Here is a 19,028-nt window from a genome sequence, read left to right on the forward strand (position 1 = left end):
ACTGCCAAGCAATTTTGGTGGCAACTGGGTTATTATCTAAAAATGCACTGAGATTTCAAAGCAATTTTGGTGGCAATTATGGTAATTTTTGCTAATTACTCTGTCCACTGCAATACTAAAACATGTGACAAACATAGACCTACCTCTCCTTTGCTGACTTTGAGGTCTTGACCTTTGTAGCTGTACATAGCTTTGACTTGAGGTATTTTGCGAGTCTCGACCACATCCTGGGGAACTTCACGCTGACGAATCTCCTCCACTTCAATCTCACGAGGAACATCAACAAGTTCCTCAATGAATTCTTCCTCGTCAGACTTTTCTCCATTCTCTACAGGTCTAAATTTTTCTAGAGAAATCTGTAAATGACAAGAAGAAGAAATTATGTTATATTTATCAACTTTAATAACTCTTGAGTAATTACCATTATATGTATTGTAATTTGGTATTGTCAACTCTGGTAAAAGATTTGTAATGATTGGTTTTACATAAAATAAATATTGAACATGAGTAGGCTATGATACATAGTTAAAGTTTGGTTTGTTTAACAACACCACTAGAGCACGCAATCATCAGCTATTGGATGTCAAACATTTGGTAATTTTGACAAAGTCTTAGAGAGGAAACCTGCTGCATTTTTCCATGAGTAACAAGGGATCTTTTGTATGCACCATCCCATAGACAGGATAGCACATACCATAGCCTTTAATATACCAGTTGTGGTGCACAAGCTGGAATGAAAAATAGCCCAATAGGCCCACCAACAAAGACGAGAAACTTAAAAACCTTGGTAAATGCTAACATATTCTAGCATTTCAGTAACAAACCACTTTACTTACATTATGCTCGCTTGCAGCTTTGGTCATGAGTACAGCCAAGTCTTCTAACCGCTTGATTTCAGTGCTGAATGACTTGATATCTTTCACTAGTCTATTATGCCTGGTTAGCAAAGCCTGTAATATAAATGTAATATTATTTAGTGAAAAATACACTATACGAACAAGTAATTTATTTTTAAGAAACAAAGCAATCATAAAAGTAATTTGGTACAGTGTAACAAGTTGTAAAATAGCACAACTATAAATGTGGACTAGTAAAGCCTACTCCATAGCCTTATTTTCTTAGAGATTCACAGACAGACTGTTAGATGAAGAAATGTTGCTATATTTTCCAACTGTTTAGTTAGATATAATCATTATGTAACAGTTGATGAGACACTATATTCTATAAACTGGCACTTTTTTTCATAATGACTCAGACAAAAATATATTAATTGCTGCTTGAAATATTTATTTTGAGAAGGGCCTTGTTCACAAATTTGTCTAAACTAAATGCTTATGATACTAAAATGTTCACTTTAATTTAACTAATTTATAAACTTTTGAAAACAAATCTTTGAATATTTCAAATTATATTCATGCTGTGCAAGCCAATTAAACTGCTCAAATGACAAATTTTAAACAAGGAATTACACATAATTAAATGAACATATATAGGTGCAAATATAAAAAAAAGTTTCACTGACCTAGGACTTAAATATTAAATGTGAATGCAAAAGTTGATGCCAGCAACACTGGAAAAGTAATACCTATATCTCGCTGTTTTACTTCATAAAAGGTGAGACAAAAAATTAAATGGGACATAAATCCTTCTCACCTGTGAACTAGCCTCATCTTTTCCATAGTCATCGCTACAGACCAACGGCATCTTCTCCCTCATCCAGGACTCGGCTTCATCAGCATCGGCATAATACTGAAATCAAGCAAAACAGAGAACATTTATTAACAAACTGCTTCTTTTAATCAGGGGTGGGAATTCTCCTCGGATCAGCTGTTTTCCTCTCATGGAACATTGTGTTTCCTTGTATTTTAATCGTCCTTTCCTCCAAAATGTGTCAGATGGCACGGATTTTAACCTAAGATTTCAAGAATTTCTGGGACCGCTCTAGATTTCCTCTTTTTTACAGTTCACCAATTCCCACCCCTGTTTAATCGGACTTGTTTTAATTTTTCCTTTAGAAGACAGTTTGTATAGGAGGGTCACTGGCTTTCACACTATGGCCCAACTAATAAATTTGCACTCGGATCAGAACATCATGTCAGTTAAGGTAAAGTGTCAGGTACATTCTGATGCAAATTGTGCAACACTGTGCAACTGCTGTTAGATCTGAAGTTGTCATCCATGAATACAGGATGTGAACAAAGAATATTATTGTCAAAATGTGGAATTACACTATTTTCAAAGATCTCATTGAAACAAGGTAGCCTTTTAAGTTTTCTCAAACTGTTATCAACTTTACAGTCTTTGGATGTAAAATGTGACCTGGTTAGAAAATTTTAAAAGGCAAATTTCAGGTATGCATAGGACTGGAATGTTATGCTGTGCCACTGCTAGGGATGTGTACATTAACCATACCATCATAAATTGTCTTTTCCAGAAACACATGACTGACACATGAGTTGGTGAAATATGGGAAACAATCAACAGAACATTTATCTAACAAGGTCCTTTGGTAGTTGTTCCATCATGGATTGGGGCTGTATTTGTTACTTTCAAAAATATTAACTTTAAATGACTTGAGATGAAACTTATACCTGACTCTCTGTAGACCAACAATAAAACTTGATTATGTGTAGGATTACATTTAACACAATATGGCTGATGATGCATTTCATATTCATGTGAAAAACATGAATGCACTATCATAGAAATATGTAGAAGGTTGATTGGAGAAAAAATATATCTAATATCAGTATTTGAATCTTGTGGTGCTTAATTTTTGCCCAGGTGTGTATATGAAACATAAAATTCATCAAAACTTTGAATGTCTAGCTCAGTATCATCAAAACATATTCAGTGAAATTGACAATTTTAAATTATAATTCCAAACAAAAGAAAGAAAGAAATGTTTTATTTAACAACGCACTCAACACATTTTATTTACAGTTATATGGCCTCAGACTTATGGTTAAGGACCACACAGATATTGAGAGGAAACCGCTGTCGCCACTTCATGGGCTACTCTTTTCGATTAGCAGCAAGGGATCTTTTATATGCACCATCCCTCAGACAGGGTAGTACATACCATAGCCTTTGATATACCAGTTGTGATGCACTGGCTGGAACGAGAAATAGCCCAATGGGCCCACCGATGGGGATCGATCAAGTGAGTGCTTTACCACTAGGCTATATCGTGCCGTAATTCCAAACACAAATTCGGTATAAACCACATTGCTCATTTAGCTGAATAATTGAATATTTTAGTACAGTCCTATGCTGACGGCTACAAACCTGCTGAGCTTCCAGTGCATCTTCAAGGAGCGTCCTCCTGGTTTTGGCCAATTCTGGCAGACGTTTCCATTTGTCCATTAGACTTTTGATGCGCTGGCCAATCTCTGACCTGGCTTCATGACCACCATTCACAAGGTCTTGACCCACAGCACAGATCTGTTCACACCGAGGCCAACGGCCATGCATTTCAGCTTCCATGGCCTGAAATTAAAAAAAAAAAATGTTTTTCAAAACTTACTGTTAAACCCCCCTCCCCCACCCACTTTTCAGAAATTATGCCCTAGAATAGACATTTGGACTCCATTACAATTAGTAGAACAACTTTTCTAGACTTATTCTGGCAAACACATTGAACGCTGCATTTAACATCATATTTACATACTATGTACATGGCTTTAAGTTCTAATATATACATAAATATATATAAATTTGCATACATGTTTTTCAAGCATTTCTAAAAAGTATGTATTTTAACCTTCTGACTATTGATGTCATGCAAGCTGACATAATGTACACTGTATACTGTGCATTCCCCAATTCATATTTCCCGCCGTTTTGCACATGGCACTCACCGGAAATAATAATAGACAAACAGGAAATAGATTAACTGAGAGTATGGCAGCTTTAGTTTTTCATTTTTCGGCAAGTATTTTGCTTAACAACAATGGTGGAACGTTGATGTCATTTTTAGGGCTCGATAGCTAATTGTGACAGCTAATTTGATAATAAATTTGACCGTTTTACCAAAGGTCTTAGGCATTTATTATTCAACTCTGTAATATGTAAGAAACTGTCCTACTTAATGTCTTGTGGTTGTGTTAATTTTTTTTTTTTAATGGTACCGTAATAATTGTTTTCATTCTGGTCTCAGGAAAATGGAACTTTTAGTGGGAGCTTTATGTCTAAAAGATCAATTCAGATGCCCTAGATCTAATTCTTAATTATCAAGAAACAAGATCACCTTCAATGTTTGTGTACATTAATTAATAAATCAATCATTAAGTGGTAGTCCTCAGATAGAGCTGTATTGTCCACTAAGTGGTATACTGGCCCTCGATATTGTCTCAGACAGCCTCAAGCCTTGGTCCTATAATAAGGCCAACATTAAAACATCCATTCAATAATAATACAGAATGCTGACCAACCCCTTCTACTAACATACTTGACAGGATTCAACACTGGTTTATTACCCATATGGGCTGCAGAGGGAAGAGTTTGCCATCTTTCTCTGGGGAATGATAAGTTTTTGGTGACAGTGTGGTAGTGTTGTGCTGGCTTGTTGTATCATACATTTGACATCACCAATGTTGCCCAAAGCATGTGCTGTTTAACCTTAAAATGTTTGGAATCGAATCCAGGGGAGGTGGATCAGCAATGCATCACAGCAATGATGTTTCACTTTCTTTTGTCCTCAGTTTGACAAGCTTGTACATTTCAATATTCAGTAAAAATGTTTCAAAAAATTATATTAGAATGACAATGGGTAATAAACAGAATACTCAACTCACTACTCAGCAATACTGTAACTATTTTGCACTAGTGAACTGATGTTATCCTTTGCGAGCCTTTGGCGAGTAAAGGATAACATGATTTCTCCTGTGCAGCAGAAACAGTCCTGCCCCATAGGTTATTGAGTATTCTCTAATTAAACAGTAACCAAACCTCATGTTTTTTAAGTAGCTTAAGTCCAGCACTGAGATCTTTGCCAGTAGCTGTGGATTTAGCTTGATTAATCCTCTCTGCCACCCATCTCTCCTCTTCTTCAGAGTCCTGCATGAACTGGTAGTAAGCTTTTGCAATTTCAAGGTTCTTTTTACGAACATCACATAGATTTTGGACTCTGAAATGCATAATCCCAAGATCAGTAATATGCCAAATTTAAGACAAAACATAAATTTAAGCCCAAATATATATACTTTCATACATTTAGTTAAATATAACAACTAAATATAAAATTAAAATTACGAATCATAAGTTTATTTGTATTCCATAATTATTACCAATGTAAATTTACTCATTAAAGACACCATTAATTATTTTGTTATGCAAAGCAAGTGGAATAACAAGTTAGCTTATACAATATTGTAGGAGTATAAAGTTTCCCAAATGAAAATAAAATGGCCTTCTTGAACAAAATCTAGCACAGAAGTAAAATCAAAGAATTTCACTCCTGTGGCATTAAATGTCTCATCTACCATAAACGTATTTGAAGAAGAAAATGTTTTATTTAACGACGCACTCAACAAATTTTATTTATGATTATATGGAGTCGGACATATGGTTAAGGACTACATAGATATTGAGAGAGGAAATCCGCTGTCACCACTGCATAGGCTACTCTTTCCGATTAGCAGCAAGGGATCTTTTATATGCACCATCCCATAGACAGGACCATGACCTTTGTTACACCAGTTGTGGAGCACTGGCTGGAACAAGAAATAGCCCAATCGACAGGAATCGATCCTAGTCAATCACGAATCAGGCGAGCGCTGTACCACTGAGTTATGTCCAGCCCATAAACGTATTTGATGTTACTGATAATTGATCTCCATAGATGTTGCAAAATAACACCTGTATCTTGCTTTTACTTCATAAAGGTGAGACAAAAATGGTGAGCCTTACTTTTGCAGCTCTTGGTTCAGCTCCACCAGCTTGTTGTCTGGGTGGTGTGTGTCCTGGCTGTTGCCCTTGGAGCGGCGGTTGAGCTGACGCACTCGCTTCGAGAGGGCCTCAAGCTGGGTCTCCTGGAGACTGTGCTGCTGGAGATAGTCCTCAGTGGCCTGTAGGTGTTTCCCAGTGTCACCCACTTGCAGCTTGCCCTGAAACAGTACAGAAGAGGCGTCCTCATTATGCAATTAGTTGCTTCGAATCATACTGTAAAAATACCTAAATCAGAACGATTTTAATCTTATATCAAATTAACAAAGAAAGAAAGAAATGTTTTATTTAATGACGCACTCAACACATTTTATTTACGGCTATATGGCGTCAGACATATGGTTAAGGACCACACAGATATTGAGCGAGGAAACCCGCTGTCTGTGACGAAAACCTCATTAGTGCCTCTTCTCCAACTGGACTGTGTGTGTTACTTAATAATTATATTATCATGTGTGCTGCCTTATACAGTACGTTTAAATTACCGTGTTTAATATGCATATGTCAAAGAGAGTTGCGGCTACACTTTATCCTAATGATGTTGTTATATTAGAATGATAGTTTATTGTCTACACTGTTTTTAAGTGTTTAAAATGTTATATTGTTCTATTTCTGCAATGGTTATTTAATTAATGTGAGACATTGGTAGGAGATACAACAAAACTAACTAGTGCATTAAATGCAGACGACTTGGTCCTAATTAAAAACGATCAGTGGTTAATTATAAGTTATTCCGTTATCTTATTAGACAACAAATGCCGATTGTTTAAAACACAACTGGTTAATCGAGTCGTCAAATAATTAGCCGGCAGGGCTTGATTTTGATTGTCTCCGGTTGGGTCCGCATGATTTCTTATATAATGGTGGGAGACCTGAGTGCGAGGATCGTTTGATCATGTGAATGGGACGAGGTGCCACGCCTGAGTGATTTATACTCAGTGCTAATCTCTACGCTGGAATGTTGGTAAATATGTTTAAGTTATGATGTGTAATATGCATTTGATGGATAGTTGATAGTAGAGTATATATCTAAAAGGAGATAATATAGTGTTAATCTGTGGTAATTGCTTATGCTTGAAAACTAAGTATTAAACTAGGATTACTATTATCTACAACTACGTAATGAATCGTTAAAAGCAAGACTGCCAACCAACTGCTCTTAATTGATCTTGTATGATATTGTGATTAGTGTATTATTGTAGTCTTATTATTGTATTACCTTAACACAACAAACTGTATCTTGTGTTTATGAGTTCGTTAGGTTTATGGGCATGAGAAATAGCCTATAAATAAACCAATGGTAATACATTCTTTGTTGTAGTCTTATTTCATGTTATGGATATCCCGATTAATAGTAGACCATCCTACAAGAGTAGTACTTTAACATGAGGTCAGGTGATCATTAACCCCTACGTGACGAGCCAAACAATAAGGTATTTTTATAATACCAGCCGAAATGATTACCGTGACAGGAAAATGGGGGCTTGCGTCCGGGATTATTGAAACGGGAAGGAGTGTATAAATGTAACGCAATAAATGGGGGCTTTATATAAATGTTTTATTGCGAATTAGTTGAGTATTTAGTATTTGATATCCATAAAAAGAAATAGCTAAAATGAGCCAAGGTTTGTTGGATCAAGTAACCGTAACACTAATTAAGCGTAGCAAGCGGTCAGAATTAGTTGGGTTAGCCGAAGAAAGGAATATTGCCATTGTTAGTTGCAAAACAGTAGGGGAAATCCGAGATAAGTTAATTGACGAAATATTTGGGGATCACATTGAACAAAGTGAAATGGACGGAGACAAAGTGATAGAGAGTAGTCCAGTCAGAGGCAGATCCTGTGGATTATCCTGCGTGTGTAACCACTCGCGCCATGGCAACGAAAGCTAAGTTAGGTGGTAGATTTATCGGAAACATTTGTAGGGCACTCTGCAGAAAATGAGACAATGAAGCAAGGTGTTAGCGTGTCAGAGAAAAAGTCGGGATCATGTGCCCCAAAGTTAATTGATAAGGAACCGATAAAAAGAGATATTCCTGAAATACCTTGGGATAAGACTAGTTTGTGCAGGGAGCAGAAATCTGATGAATCATTAAAAGTGATTTGGGGAAAGCTGATTGATTACAAAGAGATTGCTAATCATAACGATTGCTTTTACTTATACGAGAATGTGTTCATGAGAAAAAGCAGTGAGAGAGTGGTACCTGAGAATACTGACTTGATTGAACGGTATAGAATTGTAGTACCTACTAAACATAGGGAAGAGATTTTAAGCTTAGCACATGAAAGCCTGTTCGCTGGGCATCTGGGCAGGACAAAAACCTATGATAGAGTAGCAGCTGATTTTTACTGGCCTGGTATCTTTCAGAATACGAGTGACTTTGTCAAATCATGTTTTGTTTGTCAGATCACGGGGAAACCTAATCAAAAGATTCCACCCATACCCTTAGAAACCGTTCCTATTGTGGGTGAGGCGTTTTCCAAGGTGTTAATCGACATAGTGGGTCCCTTGCCAAAAACCAGTCAGGGAAATATGTATTTATTGACGATAATGTGTGTGACCACACGATTTCCTGAGGCTATCCCTTTGCGTAAAGCTACGGCTGCAGTTGTCGCTAAAGCGCTGATTAACTATTTTTACAATGACAGGCTTACCTGGGGAAATCCAGTCAGACAGGGGAAGTAATTTCATGTCCAAGTTGTTCCAGCAAGTCATGGCTCTATTAGAAATCCATCAGGTTCGAAGTAGCGCCTACCATCCCGAGTCACAGGGTGCTTTAGAACGATTTCACCAAAGTCTAAAGAGTATGCTTAGATGTTTTTGTAGGGAGCATGATAAAGATTGGGATCAGGGTATACCCTATGTGTTGTTTGCCGCCCGAGACTCGAAACAAGAATCTCTAGGATTCTCACCATTTGAACTGGTGTATGGACACACTCCAAAGGGGCCACTAAAGCTAATTAAGGACAGTTGGTTGCAAGAAAATAGTTCCGAAAATCTACTTAACTATGTGTCACGAATTAAAGATAAACTGTGGCAAGCTACCGAATTAGCCAAAAAGCATCTGATCAGTGCACAATCCAAAATCAAAGCTCAGTTTGATAAGACAGCTAAGTTCCGGGAATTTAAACAGGGGGATAAAGTACTATTGTATTTACCACTACAAAAATCTTCTTTACAACCTCGATATTTCGGACCATACGTCATTAAACAAAGAGTGAGTACCACAGGTTACATTGTTGAAACTCCTGATAGATGTAGAAAAACTAGATTCTGTCATATCAATTTGTTAAAAGCATATCATGACAGGAAACCGACGAAACCTACTATGACAGTAGAGGTTGATACAGCTGGCCGCCAAAACCACGAGCTGGAGACAGCAGATATCAAACTGTCGAACAGCCAAGCCCTGCAGAACATTGACCACACTCTCGAATATCTGGAAACAACTCAGAGACTGGAACTGATTCAGCTACTTAACGACCACCGTTCGTTATTTCCAGATGCACCCAGAGTGACGAACGTTCTTATTCAAGATGTTGAAGTGGACGGTGCCTCGCCCATTAAGCAACATGCCTACCGTATCAATCCCGAAAAACGGGCCACACTAAAGAAGGAAATTGACTACCTGTTAAAACACCAAATCATTGAACCATCAAACAGTGACTGGTCATCTCCTGTGATATTAATACCCAAGAAAGATGGGTCAGTTCGTTTATGTGCGGATCTACGACGTGTCAATCAGCTAATCAAAGCGGACTCGTACCCTTTACCGCGGTTAGACGACTGCATTGACAGAGTAGGACATGCTCAGTTTATTACTAAAATCGACCTACTGAAGGGGTATTACGCCATAGCCCTAACTGAACGAGCGAAACGCGTCCTTGCCATTGTAACTCCAGATGGGTTGTACCAGTTCTGTGTCATGCCATTCGGACTCCGAACGGCACCAGCAGCTTTTCAACGAATGATGAATTCAGTGTTGAGAGACATGCCAAATGTCAGCGTGTATTTAGATGACGTAGTACTCGCCAACGACTCCTGGCCAGAACACATAAGGGAGCTAAAGCAGATCTTCCGCAGATTAGACAAGGCCAATCTAACAGTCAATTTGGAAAAATGTGAGTTTAGCAAAGCCACAGTGACATTTCTAGGACATACCGTGGGACATGGGTGCGTAGCGCCCTTGACAGCCAAAGTGATGTGTATTGTAAATTACCCAGCACCAACGAACCGGCGCCAAGTCCGCCGTTTTTTAGGCATGGCAGCTTATTACCGTCGTTTCTGTGCTAACTTCGCGGCGGTGGCCACGCCCATTACGGCCCTGCTGAGAAAGGATATGAAATTCTGCTGGTCCGAACAGTGTGAACAGGCCTTCACACTCCTGAAGAAAATGTTGTCATCCACCCCTGTGATGGCTGCACCTGATTATCGCCGTCCCTTTAAACTAGCGTGTGATGCAAGTCAGGTCGGATCGGGAGCAGTGCTGTTTCAAGAAGATAACGATAGGCTTGATCATCCAGTCAGCTTCTTTTCTCGAAAGTTTGATACCCATCAGTTAAACTACTCGACAGTGGAAAAGGAAGCGCTTGCCATGATTCAAGCTTTAAAACACTTTGAGATTTACTTGAAATCCACCATACATCAAGTAACCGTCTTCACTGACAATAACCCACTTACCTTCATTCACCGAGTTAAAAACACCAATCAAAGAGTGCTAAGATGGAGTCTATTACTGCAAGAATACCACCTCACTATCCGGCATCTGTCTGGCACAAGCAATGTGATTGCCGATGCCCTGTCTCGAGCCTAGTCGAAGTTATTCCAAAGTGCATTGTAATATATTATGTGGTATTTAGTTACTGAAGTTACAGAAGGGCGTACTTCATGAAGCAGCCTCCCTGTTGTTGTTATTATTATTATGTGTTGTGTCTAGACTTTACACCAGGGACATAAAGACAATATGTGATTACTGGTGGTCACTTATATATTCTCTTTGTGCTAATAGTATTGTATTATTATGTTTGTCTAAATGCGCCGATTAACGCACCATGATACTTAGAATATTTCCGTACCATCAGTAGGGTAAATATTCTTTTGTGGGCTGGGGTGTGTGACGAAAACCTCATTAGTGCCTCTTCTCCAACTGGACTGTGTGTGTTACTTAATAATTATATTATCATGTGTGCTGCCTTATACAGTACGTTTAAATTACCGTGTTTAATATGCATATGTCAAAGAGAGTTGCGGCTACACTTTATCCTAATGATGTTGTTATATTAGAATGATAGTTTATTGTCTACACTGTTTTTAAGTGTTTAAAATGTTATATTGTTCTATTTCTGCAATGGTTATTTAATTAATGTGAGACACTGGTAGGAGATACAACAAAACTAACTAGTGCATTAAATGCAGACGACTTGGTCCTAATTAAAAACGATCAGTGGTTAATTATAAGTTATTCCGTTATCTTATTAGACAACAAATGCCGATTGTTTAAAACACAACTGGTTAATCGAGTCGTCAAATAATTAGCCGGCAGGGCTTGATTTTGATTGTCTCCGGTTGGGTCCGCGTGATTTCTTATATAATGGTGGGAGACCTGAGTGCGAGGATCGTTTGATCATGTGAATGGGACGAGGCGCCACGCCTGAATGATTTATACTCAGTGCTAATCTCTACGCTGGAATGTTGGTAAATATGTTTAAGTTATGATGTGTAATATGCATTTGATGGATAGTTGATAGTAGAGTATATATCTAAAAGGAGATAATATAGTGTTAATCTGTGGTAATTGCTTACGCTTGAAAACTAAGTATTAAACTAGGATTACTATTATCTACAACTACGTAATGAATCGTTAAAAGCAAGACTGCCAACCAACTGCTCTTAATTGATCTTGTATGATATTGTGATTAGTGTATTATTGTAGTCTTATTATTGTATTACCTTAACACAACAAACTGTATCTTGTGTTTATGAGTTCGTTAGGTTTATGGGCATGAGAAATAGCCTATAAATAAACCAATGGTAATACATTCTTTGTTGTAGTCTTATTTCATGTTATGGATATCCCGATTAATAGTAGACCATCCTACAAGAGTAGTACTTTAACATGAGGTCAGGTGATCATTAACCCCTACGTGACGAGCCAAACAATAAGGTATTTTTATAATACCAGCCGAAATGATTACCGTGACACTGTCGCCACTTTATGGGCTACTATTTTCGATTAACAGCAAAGGATCTTTATATGCAACATCCCACAGACAGGGTAGTACATACCACGGCCTTTGATATACCAGTATATTTTTCTATTTAGTATCTTTCATTAAAAAGTTTTTAATCCATGTAAGTTTTAAGGAGTCAATAAATTTATATATATATTGACCATCCCAAGACCCCCTTTCTTAATCGATTTGCAAATAAGTGCCCGATTCACTCTGTCTCTTTTATTATTCCATAGAAATTTGAAGAGAGTATTATTGAGTTGGATGAGGAAATCACCTGGGGGATTTGGTAAAGTCAGAAACAAGTAGTGACTGTGGTTTTTAATTGTGCTACTTTTCAAACATCAATTCTTAGTGTAGTTGCCCACATATTTTAAGAAATCAAAAACAAAACAAAAAACCTTTTTTATTTATACTGTTTGATGTTCTATTATTGCTTTGGATGTTATTTTAATACAGGCAGGATGCTTTTTACTTGACTAACACAGGGGCGATAACTTGTGACTAAATCATTACACCGGCAAATACAATACAATGACAGAGTGACCATGGGGGCAAAGGTAGTCATTATAATGAGATCCGAATGTTCTCAATCAAGTCACCTGTGATGTCTGATTAAGCAGCAGCTAAAGTAAAAAAATGCAGTCTTACATGATATATCGGTATATTTTCAAATATGAAATATTTTTTTACTGTTTTTATACTAAGGTAAGACTGTATGTTAAATTACCTAATAGATATTTAGTAAACTTTTTGAAAACACATGTAACCAGAGATTAATGGGATTTTGGAAAAACCGGCAATCAGTTGCCTGGATCCAATTCCAGGTGCGCAATAAATAAAAGCGCTGTTTTTTATTATTCATTAAGAGCCTTGTATAAACCTATGATAAAGAAGGAATGTACTGCCAAATCCATTATCTAGTAAGCAGTGAGCAAGCAGCAGTTAAAACTGCACCATTGACAATCTTGTGGTATAAAAGAAAGAAATGTTTTATTTAACGATGCACTCAACACATTTTTTTTATGGTTATATGGTGTCAGACATATGGTTAAGGACTACACAGATTTTGAGAGGAAACCCGCTGTCACCACTACATGGGCTACTCTTCCGATTAGCAGCAAGGGATCTTTTATTTGCACTTCCCACAGGCAGGATAGCACAAACCATGGCCTTTGTTGAACCTGTTATGGATCACTGGTCGGTGCAAGTAGTTTACACATACCCATTGAGCCTTGCGGAGCACTCACTCAGGGTTTGGAGTCGGTATCTGGATTAAAAATCCCATGCCTCGACTGGGATCCGAACCCAGTACCTACCAGCCTGTAGACCGATGGCCTGCCACGACGCCACCGAGGCCGGTTATCTTGTGGTATAATGACCATAATTAGAACAGATATAGGTGCACATCAAAAACAAAGTGCACAAAATCAATACTCGTTCTTGGTCTGGTATAAGCAAATTAAAAGAAAGACAAATGTTCATACATGCATACAACTGCAACTCAAATGACCTATTTACTTTTTACCTGAAACTAATATGAAACTTATATGGTTCAACTTTTTAAATATTAGATCTATAATTATATAACTAATTGTTGTTGTACAGTACTCTAAGACAGGAATCTAATATAATATTTGAATGACAGAGTAATTAATTGTACTACTGATAATGGAAATACCAGTATGGTACCAGACACAAACACCACATGCCTCAATCAATACCATAGACAACAATAATGTACACAAACAGCATGCTTTAAAAAGATGAGATAATATGATTTATGATGACAGTTGTCTTCAACCATTTTTTTTATTTTTAAATTAAAGAGTTTATTTTGATATATTATTATGCTGGGTTTTTTTGGGTGGAAATGCCAAAGTAAATAATGGCAACTGTGCCAAACAATGAATCTCTGATACGTAGGCCTACACATTATCGAACAAAAGTTGTCGTGAGGCATATTCAGAATAAGTGAATAATAATGGTTGGTGTTTTGCATTACAGGAATATGTGATCATGTCTAATGTTTTAATAAATCTGAATGATGAAACAGCTATTGTGACCAATAATTCATATTTCTGTCAAGGCAGAGTCCAAAGGAAGTTTTGACAGGCACCTGAAGCCACAGATCATCTACTTTTATTTATATTAAATAATGTATTAAAATAAAATGATATTTGTTTTGAATATTTTAGAGGTTGTCATAGTTCATTTAAAGGATCTACAAAGTTCACTTCATTTTCATGTCATATGATGTATGATGCTGATAGAAATGCCAAAGTAAATAATGGCAACTGTGCCAAACAATGAATCTCTGATACGTAGGCCTACACATTATCGAACAAAAGTTGTCGTGAGGCATATTCAGAATAAGTGAATAATAATGGTTGGTGTTTTCATTACTTAAAAACACAGATATATACAGTGAATATGACAAAGAGATATTTAACTACATGAAAAATAAAGTAGTTAAAGATATATTTAGCTAGAAAATCAAATATATGTGACTAATAATGCAACATACATGTATGAAAAACTCTAAAAGGAGACCGAGGACATACTAAGTATCAAAAAGAAGAGGAAAAAATACAATCTAAGTTGTAAATACATTGTGACAAATTGACAGAAATTTGGTGAATTTATCATAATTGCACGCGGAAAAAGCTGTTGCTTTTGTCACATAATAGTATTCAGTTAACTCTGTTTGGATCCAAATTGTGCATTGAAATGACTTTTAAATAGTAAGTGTTTTGTAACAACTACAATGGGATTAACGTGATCATTATTTCTGGTTTTAAAACCAGAAATTACATTTTCTATATTAAATATAATGTTGCTGCCCGTTTTTACATGAATCCAGTTCTGAATATTAGTCCAAATTGAGTTGACTAAAGTGCATTCCCAAAATAAATGGATAATTGTACCAAGTTCTAAATTACAAAAATTACACCTCGGACAAGAAATATAACCAATTTTATACAAATAGGTATTAACAGGAAGTATATTATGAATTATTTTAAACTGAAACCAGCGCATTTTCACTACTATCAGTACAGCATAAAGGAATTATGTTTATATTTTTCCAATCATAATCTGAAAAAGTACAGTTTAAAATGTTTTCCCATTTTAAGTTGTACGCCGATTTTGAGAACGACGAATTTAGTAAAGTATTATAGTAATGTTTACTTCCTCTAACAGTTATATTTAACATTGTAATATTATATGGCAATATAGGAGACGGCAGCTTATTTTTCAGTTTTAACTTTACACAATTTGAAATATTGTTTTACCGCATTAATTACACCTTGATAAGTTTAAAAAAATTAGTATTGATATTAAAAGCCAACTTAAATTCATGACAAGTTAAAATTTTACCTCTATCGTGAAACAAATCATCCCTCCTTTGAACCAGTCTCTATAGAATATTGAATTTCCATTTATTTTTATGTCATTATTATTCCAAATATATTCTGACATTATCTTTTCAAACACGGACTTTGATTTGCATTTTTTAAGATATGTTCCCCACGCCATTAATATTTCTTTCCAGAAATAATTATGAATATATTGACAGTGTTTTTCTATTCCTTCAGAATCAAAAAAGTTATACTCATGAATAATCAAACCCTTGTTAACTAATCTTTTAATCCAAGCAATGTTTTGTGCTTTAATAAATTCTTCTATTAATGTAACTTTAAACCACCATCTTTCATATTTTTTGACATTTCGGTACGCTTAATTTTATCAGGTTTTTTATTCCATACGAAAGAAAAAAATTGCCTCTGTAGTAGTTCAATATCGTCATCAGGTGGATTAGGAAGGGTTGAAAATAGGTGATTTAATTTTGGTAAAATAAGGCTCTTTAATATTATATTTCTCCCCAATGGTGTTAAAGTTCTACTAGACCAAAATTTTTACAAATTCTTTATTGAATTTAATTTATTCTTATAATTAATCTGTATCATATTTAAGTCAATATCAAATTTTATACCTAATAAATCAAACGTTTGTGTCCAATCAAATTTCCATTCTTTACATAATTTGTATCTACTCCTCTTCTTAGAACCTATCCATATTAGCTTAGTTTTCTCCACATTAATTTTAAGGCCCAAAAATCTTGCATAAATCTCCAATGTATTTAGAACTGCATAGAGGCTTTTTTCTGTTCCATCTAAAATTACTGTTGTGTCATCTGCAAATTGAGTTAACAAAAATTCTATATTTCCAATTGTTAAACCTTTTATATTTTGGGGTTTTTTTAACATCCTATTAAGAATCTCACCACAAATGAGAAATATATATGGAGATATCGGATCCCCCTGACAGCAACCTCTTTCTAATTTAAAAAAGGATGAAGCAAACCCAAACAGTAGATTGAGAATCTTTATGAAAAATAGAAATCCATTTATGTATTGAAGGACCAAAATATTTCAGAACATTAAAAATAAATCCCCAGTATACAGAGTCAAATGCCTTTTCAAAGTCAATTAACAATAATAAGCCAGGAATTTGTTGAATTTCTGTATACTCCATGATGTCATATATTAGTCTTGTTACCTCACCTATATATCGTCCTGACATGAAACCTTTTTGTTCTTCGCTAATTATAATAGGCAACACTAATTTTATCCTTTGTGCAATAGCAGCTGATGCAATTTTATATGAAACATTTAACAATGAGATTGGCCTCCAATTTTTTAAAAACTGTTTAGGCTTATTTCCCTTGGGAATGCATGTAATAATACCTTGTTTTTGAGTTATAGAAAGATTGTCCGTTTGATATGCATAATTCAATGATCTTAATAAATATTTATTTAAGTCATGCCAATTTTTTTTTAAAGAATTCTGTGGTAAACTGATCAGGTCCTGGACTCTTTTCATTTTTCATCCTTTTTAATGCTATTAATATTTCATCATAATGTCAATTCACCTTCAAGTTTTTCAGCATCTTTTTCATTAAGTTTAAAAAAAACATTTTCATCAAATAATTTATTAAAATTTATTTCACTAATATCTTTTTTAGAATATAATTTTTCATAAAATATTTTTGTTTCATATAATGTATCTGATGTTTTATTAATAATTTTGCCATCCTTAGTTTCTAATTCAGTAAAGGATTTATTTTTAAAATTCCTCGATTCTATCTTTAAAAAATATTTTGTCAGTTGCTCGCCTTTTTCCATCCATTTAGCTTTAGACCTTATAAAATTTCCTTTTGCTTTTTTAATACGTACTTATATCTTCTATTTTACTGTTTATCTCTTTAATTTCTTTTATAATATTATTTTTTACTTCAATATCATTTGAAATTTCTAAATCTTTTGTTAAGTCATCTAGTTTTGTACTTAAGACTATTTCGTCTTTCATTTGAACTTTCTTTTTAGTTGATGAATATAAAATTGTTTTTCCACATATCGTAAGTAGTAATGTTTCCCATAATAATTGGTCGTTTATGGTAAAGTCTGAATTATTTTCTGTATCTTTATATTGTTCCAGAGTTTCTTTTATAGTTTCTTTGACTAAGCTTACATATTTATGATCATGATCCAAAAACCTTTTCCTCTTTCAATTTCTTTTAATTTCAATGTTAATGTAATTGGTCAATGATCAGACTTAAAACTTGGTAGAATGTTACTTGAAGTAATTAAGATAAAAGGTTACGCGAAATAAGAAAAAAATCTAATCGAGACTGTTTTATTGCGGTCTGTTGCCTCCAGGAGAACCTTTTCAAATTTGGGTTTTTTTCCTCCAAGGATCTACAAGGTCTAATGTTTCTTTAAAATCTATAACTTGTTTTCGAGCTTTTGGGTTAATCAATGTTTTGTAATTAAATAAGTCAAGGGCGGGATCTTGAACAAGATTCCAGTCCACATAAACAATTGTATATTTATTTTCAGATGATTCTATAATATTTTCTATATCAGCAAAAATTCCTGGTGTATCTGTGTTAGGGCCGTAAATACAAATGATAACTTAAAACTTTATAATAATCACCAGGTTTTCATTAACGCTGAATTACATCCGAAAAATTGTTATTTACACAAACACAATTTAATTTTTTTTATTTATTGAATCAGAATGGGGATAACTATGTTGTATTTGACCATTTGCACATGTTAATGCTAGTTTTATGGTTGCAAATATCCATTTTACTATCGCCACTTTGAGTTGCCAGTAAAACTGGAGAAAACTTGGACCGTATTAAATGTTGTAGAAGGTATTCCACACAAAAAATTGTTGACTACACCAATAGAAAAAAACTTGCTGGCTTAGATTTGACTGGTGTAAAGAAAAAAGATGTCCGAACCAAAACAATGAAGGAGAAAGAAGGAAGTGTTAGTCATGTGACTGGAACAGAAAGTAGAGGACTCATTGGAAGATTTTAGCCATCCCATTGGTTGTTGGGATGTTCAGACCAGACCAAAAAATCTGTAGGGGAATATGACATTGTTTGAGGTCAGAATGAGTACAAAAGAAATCAGTTTGTAACAGTAAAATCAGCATTAACGTCTGCAAATGGTCAAATACAACATAGTTATCCCTGAATATAAACAACTTTTACAAAATATAGAGACCTAGGTAAAAATGCATATATAGGCAGACAAAGGAAAAGAATAATTAAGATATCTAACCTCAACTTCCTTGAGTTCCTCTCGAATACTTTCGATCTCACGGAACATTCCCATCAGATCATGAAAGCCTGACAAAGTGCTCTTCCTAGCATCAAGCTGATCAAGCAGTTTTTTCCATCTGATCATAATTTCTTGGTCTCTGTAAAAAGAAAATAACACAAGATTGTAAAATACCCACTGAAGAATTTGGATGGCAAATGGATAGGTACAGTAAGAA

At 35.2% G+C, this 19,028-nt stretch overlaps 1 protein-coding gene across 5 annotated transcripts in view; it reads right to left on the reverse strand.

Annotated features, from left to right (window-relative positions):
- Positions 1 to 19,028, reverse strand: part of LOC121371112 (spectrin beta chain, non-erythrocytic 5-like) — a 232,079-nt gene that overhangs the window by 135,431 nt on the left and 77,620 nt on the right. For all 5 annotated transcript variants that reach the window (XM_041496769.1, XM_041496770.1, XM_041496766.1 and 2 more), the window contains exons 14-20: positions 18,812 to 18,950; positions 5,911 to 6,107; positions 4,951 to 5,128; positions 3,289 to 3,489; positions 1,654 to 1,749; positions 837 to 950; positions 144 to 356 (exon numbers count right to left, since the gene is read on the reverse strand). In XM_041496769.1, coding sequence (XP_041352703.1) covers positions 144 to 356; positions 837 to 950; positions 1,654 to 1,749; positions 3,289 to 3,489; positions 4,951 to 5,128; positions 5,911 to 6,107; positions 18,812 to 18,950 — 1,138 coding nt within the window. The remainder of the gene's footprint in view (positions 1 to 143; positions 357 to 836; positions 951 to 1,653; positions 1,750 to 3,288; positions 3,490 to 4,950; positions 5,129 to 5,910; positions 6,108 to 18,811; positions 18,951 to 19,028) is intronic.

Source organism: Gigantopelta aegis, chromosome 4 (assembly GCF_016097555.1).
Source record: "Gigantopelta aegis isolate Gae_Host chromosome 4, Gae_host_genome, whole genome shotgun sequence".
In the NCBI taxonomy this organism is placed as follows: Eukaryota; Metazoa; Mollusca; class Gastropoda; order Neomphalida; family Peltospiridae; genus Gigantopelta; species Gigantopelta aegis.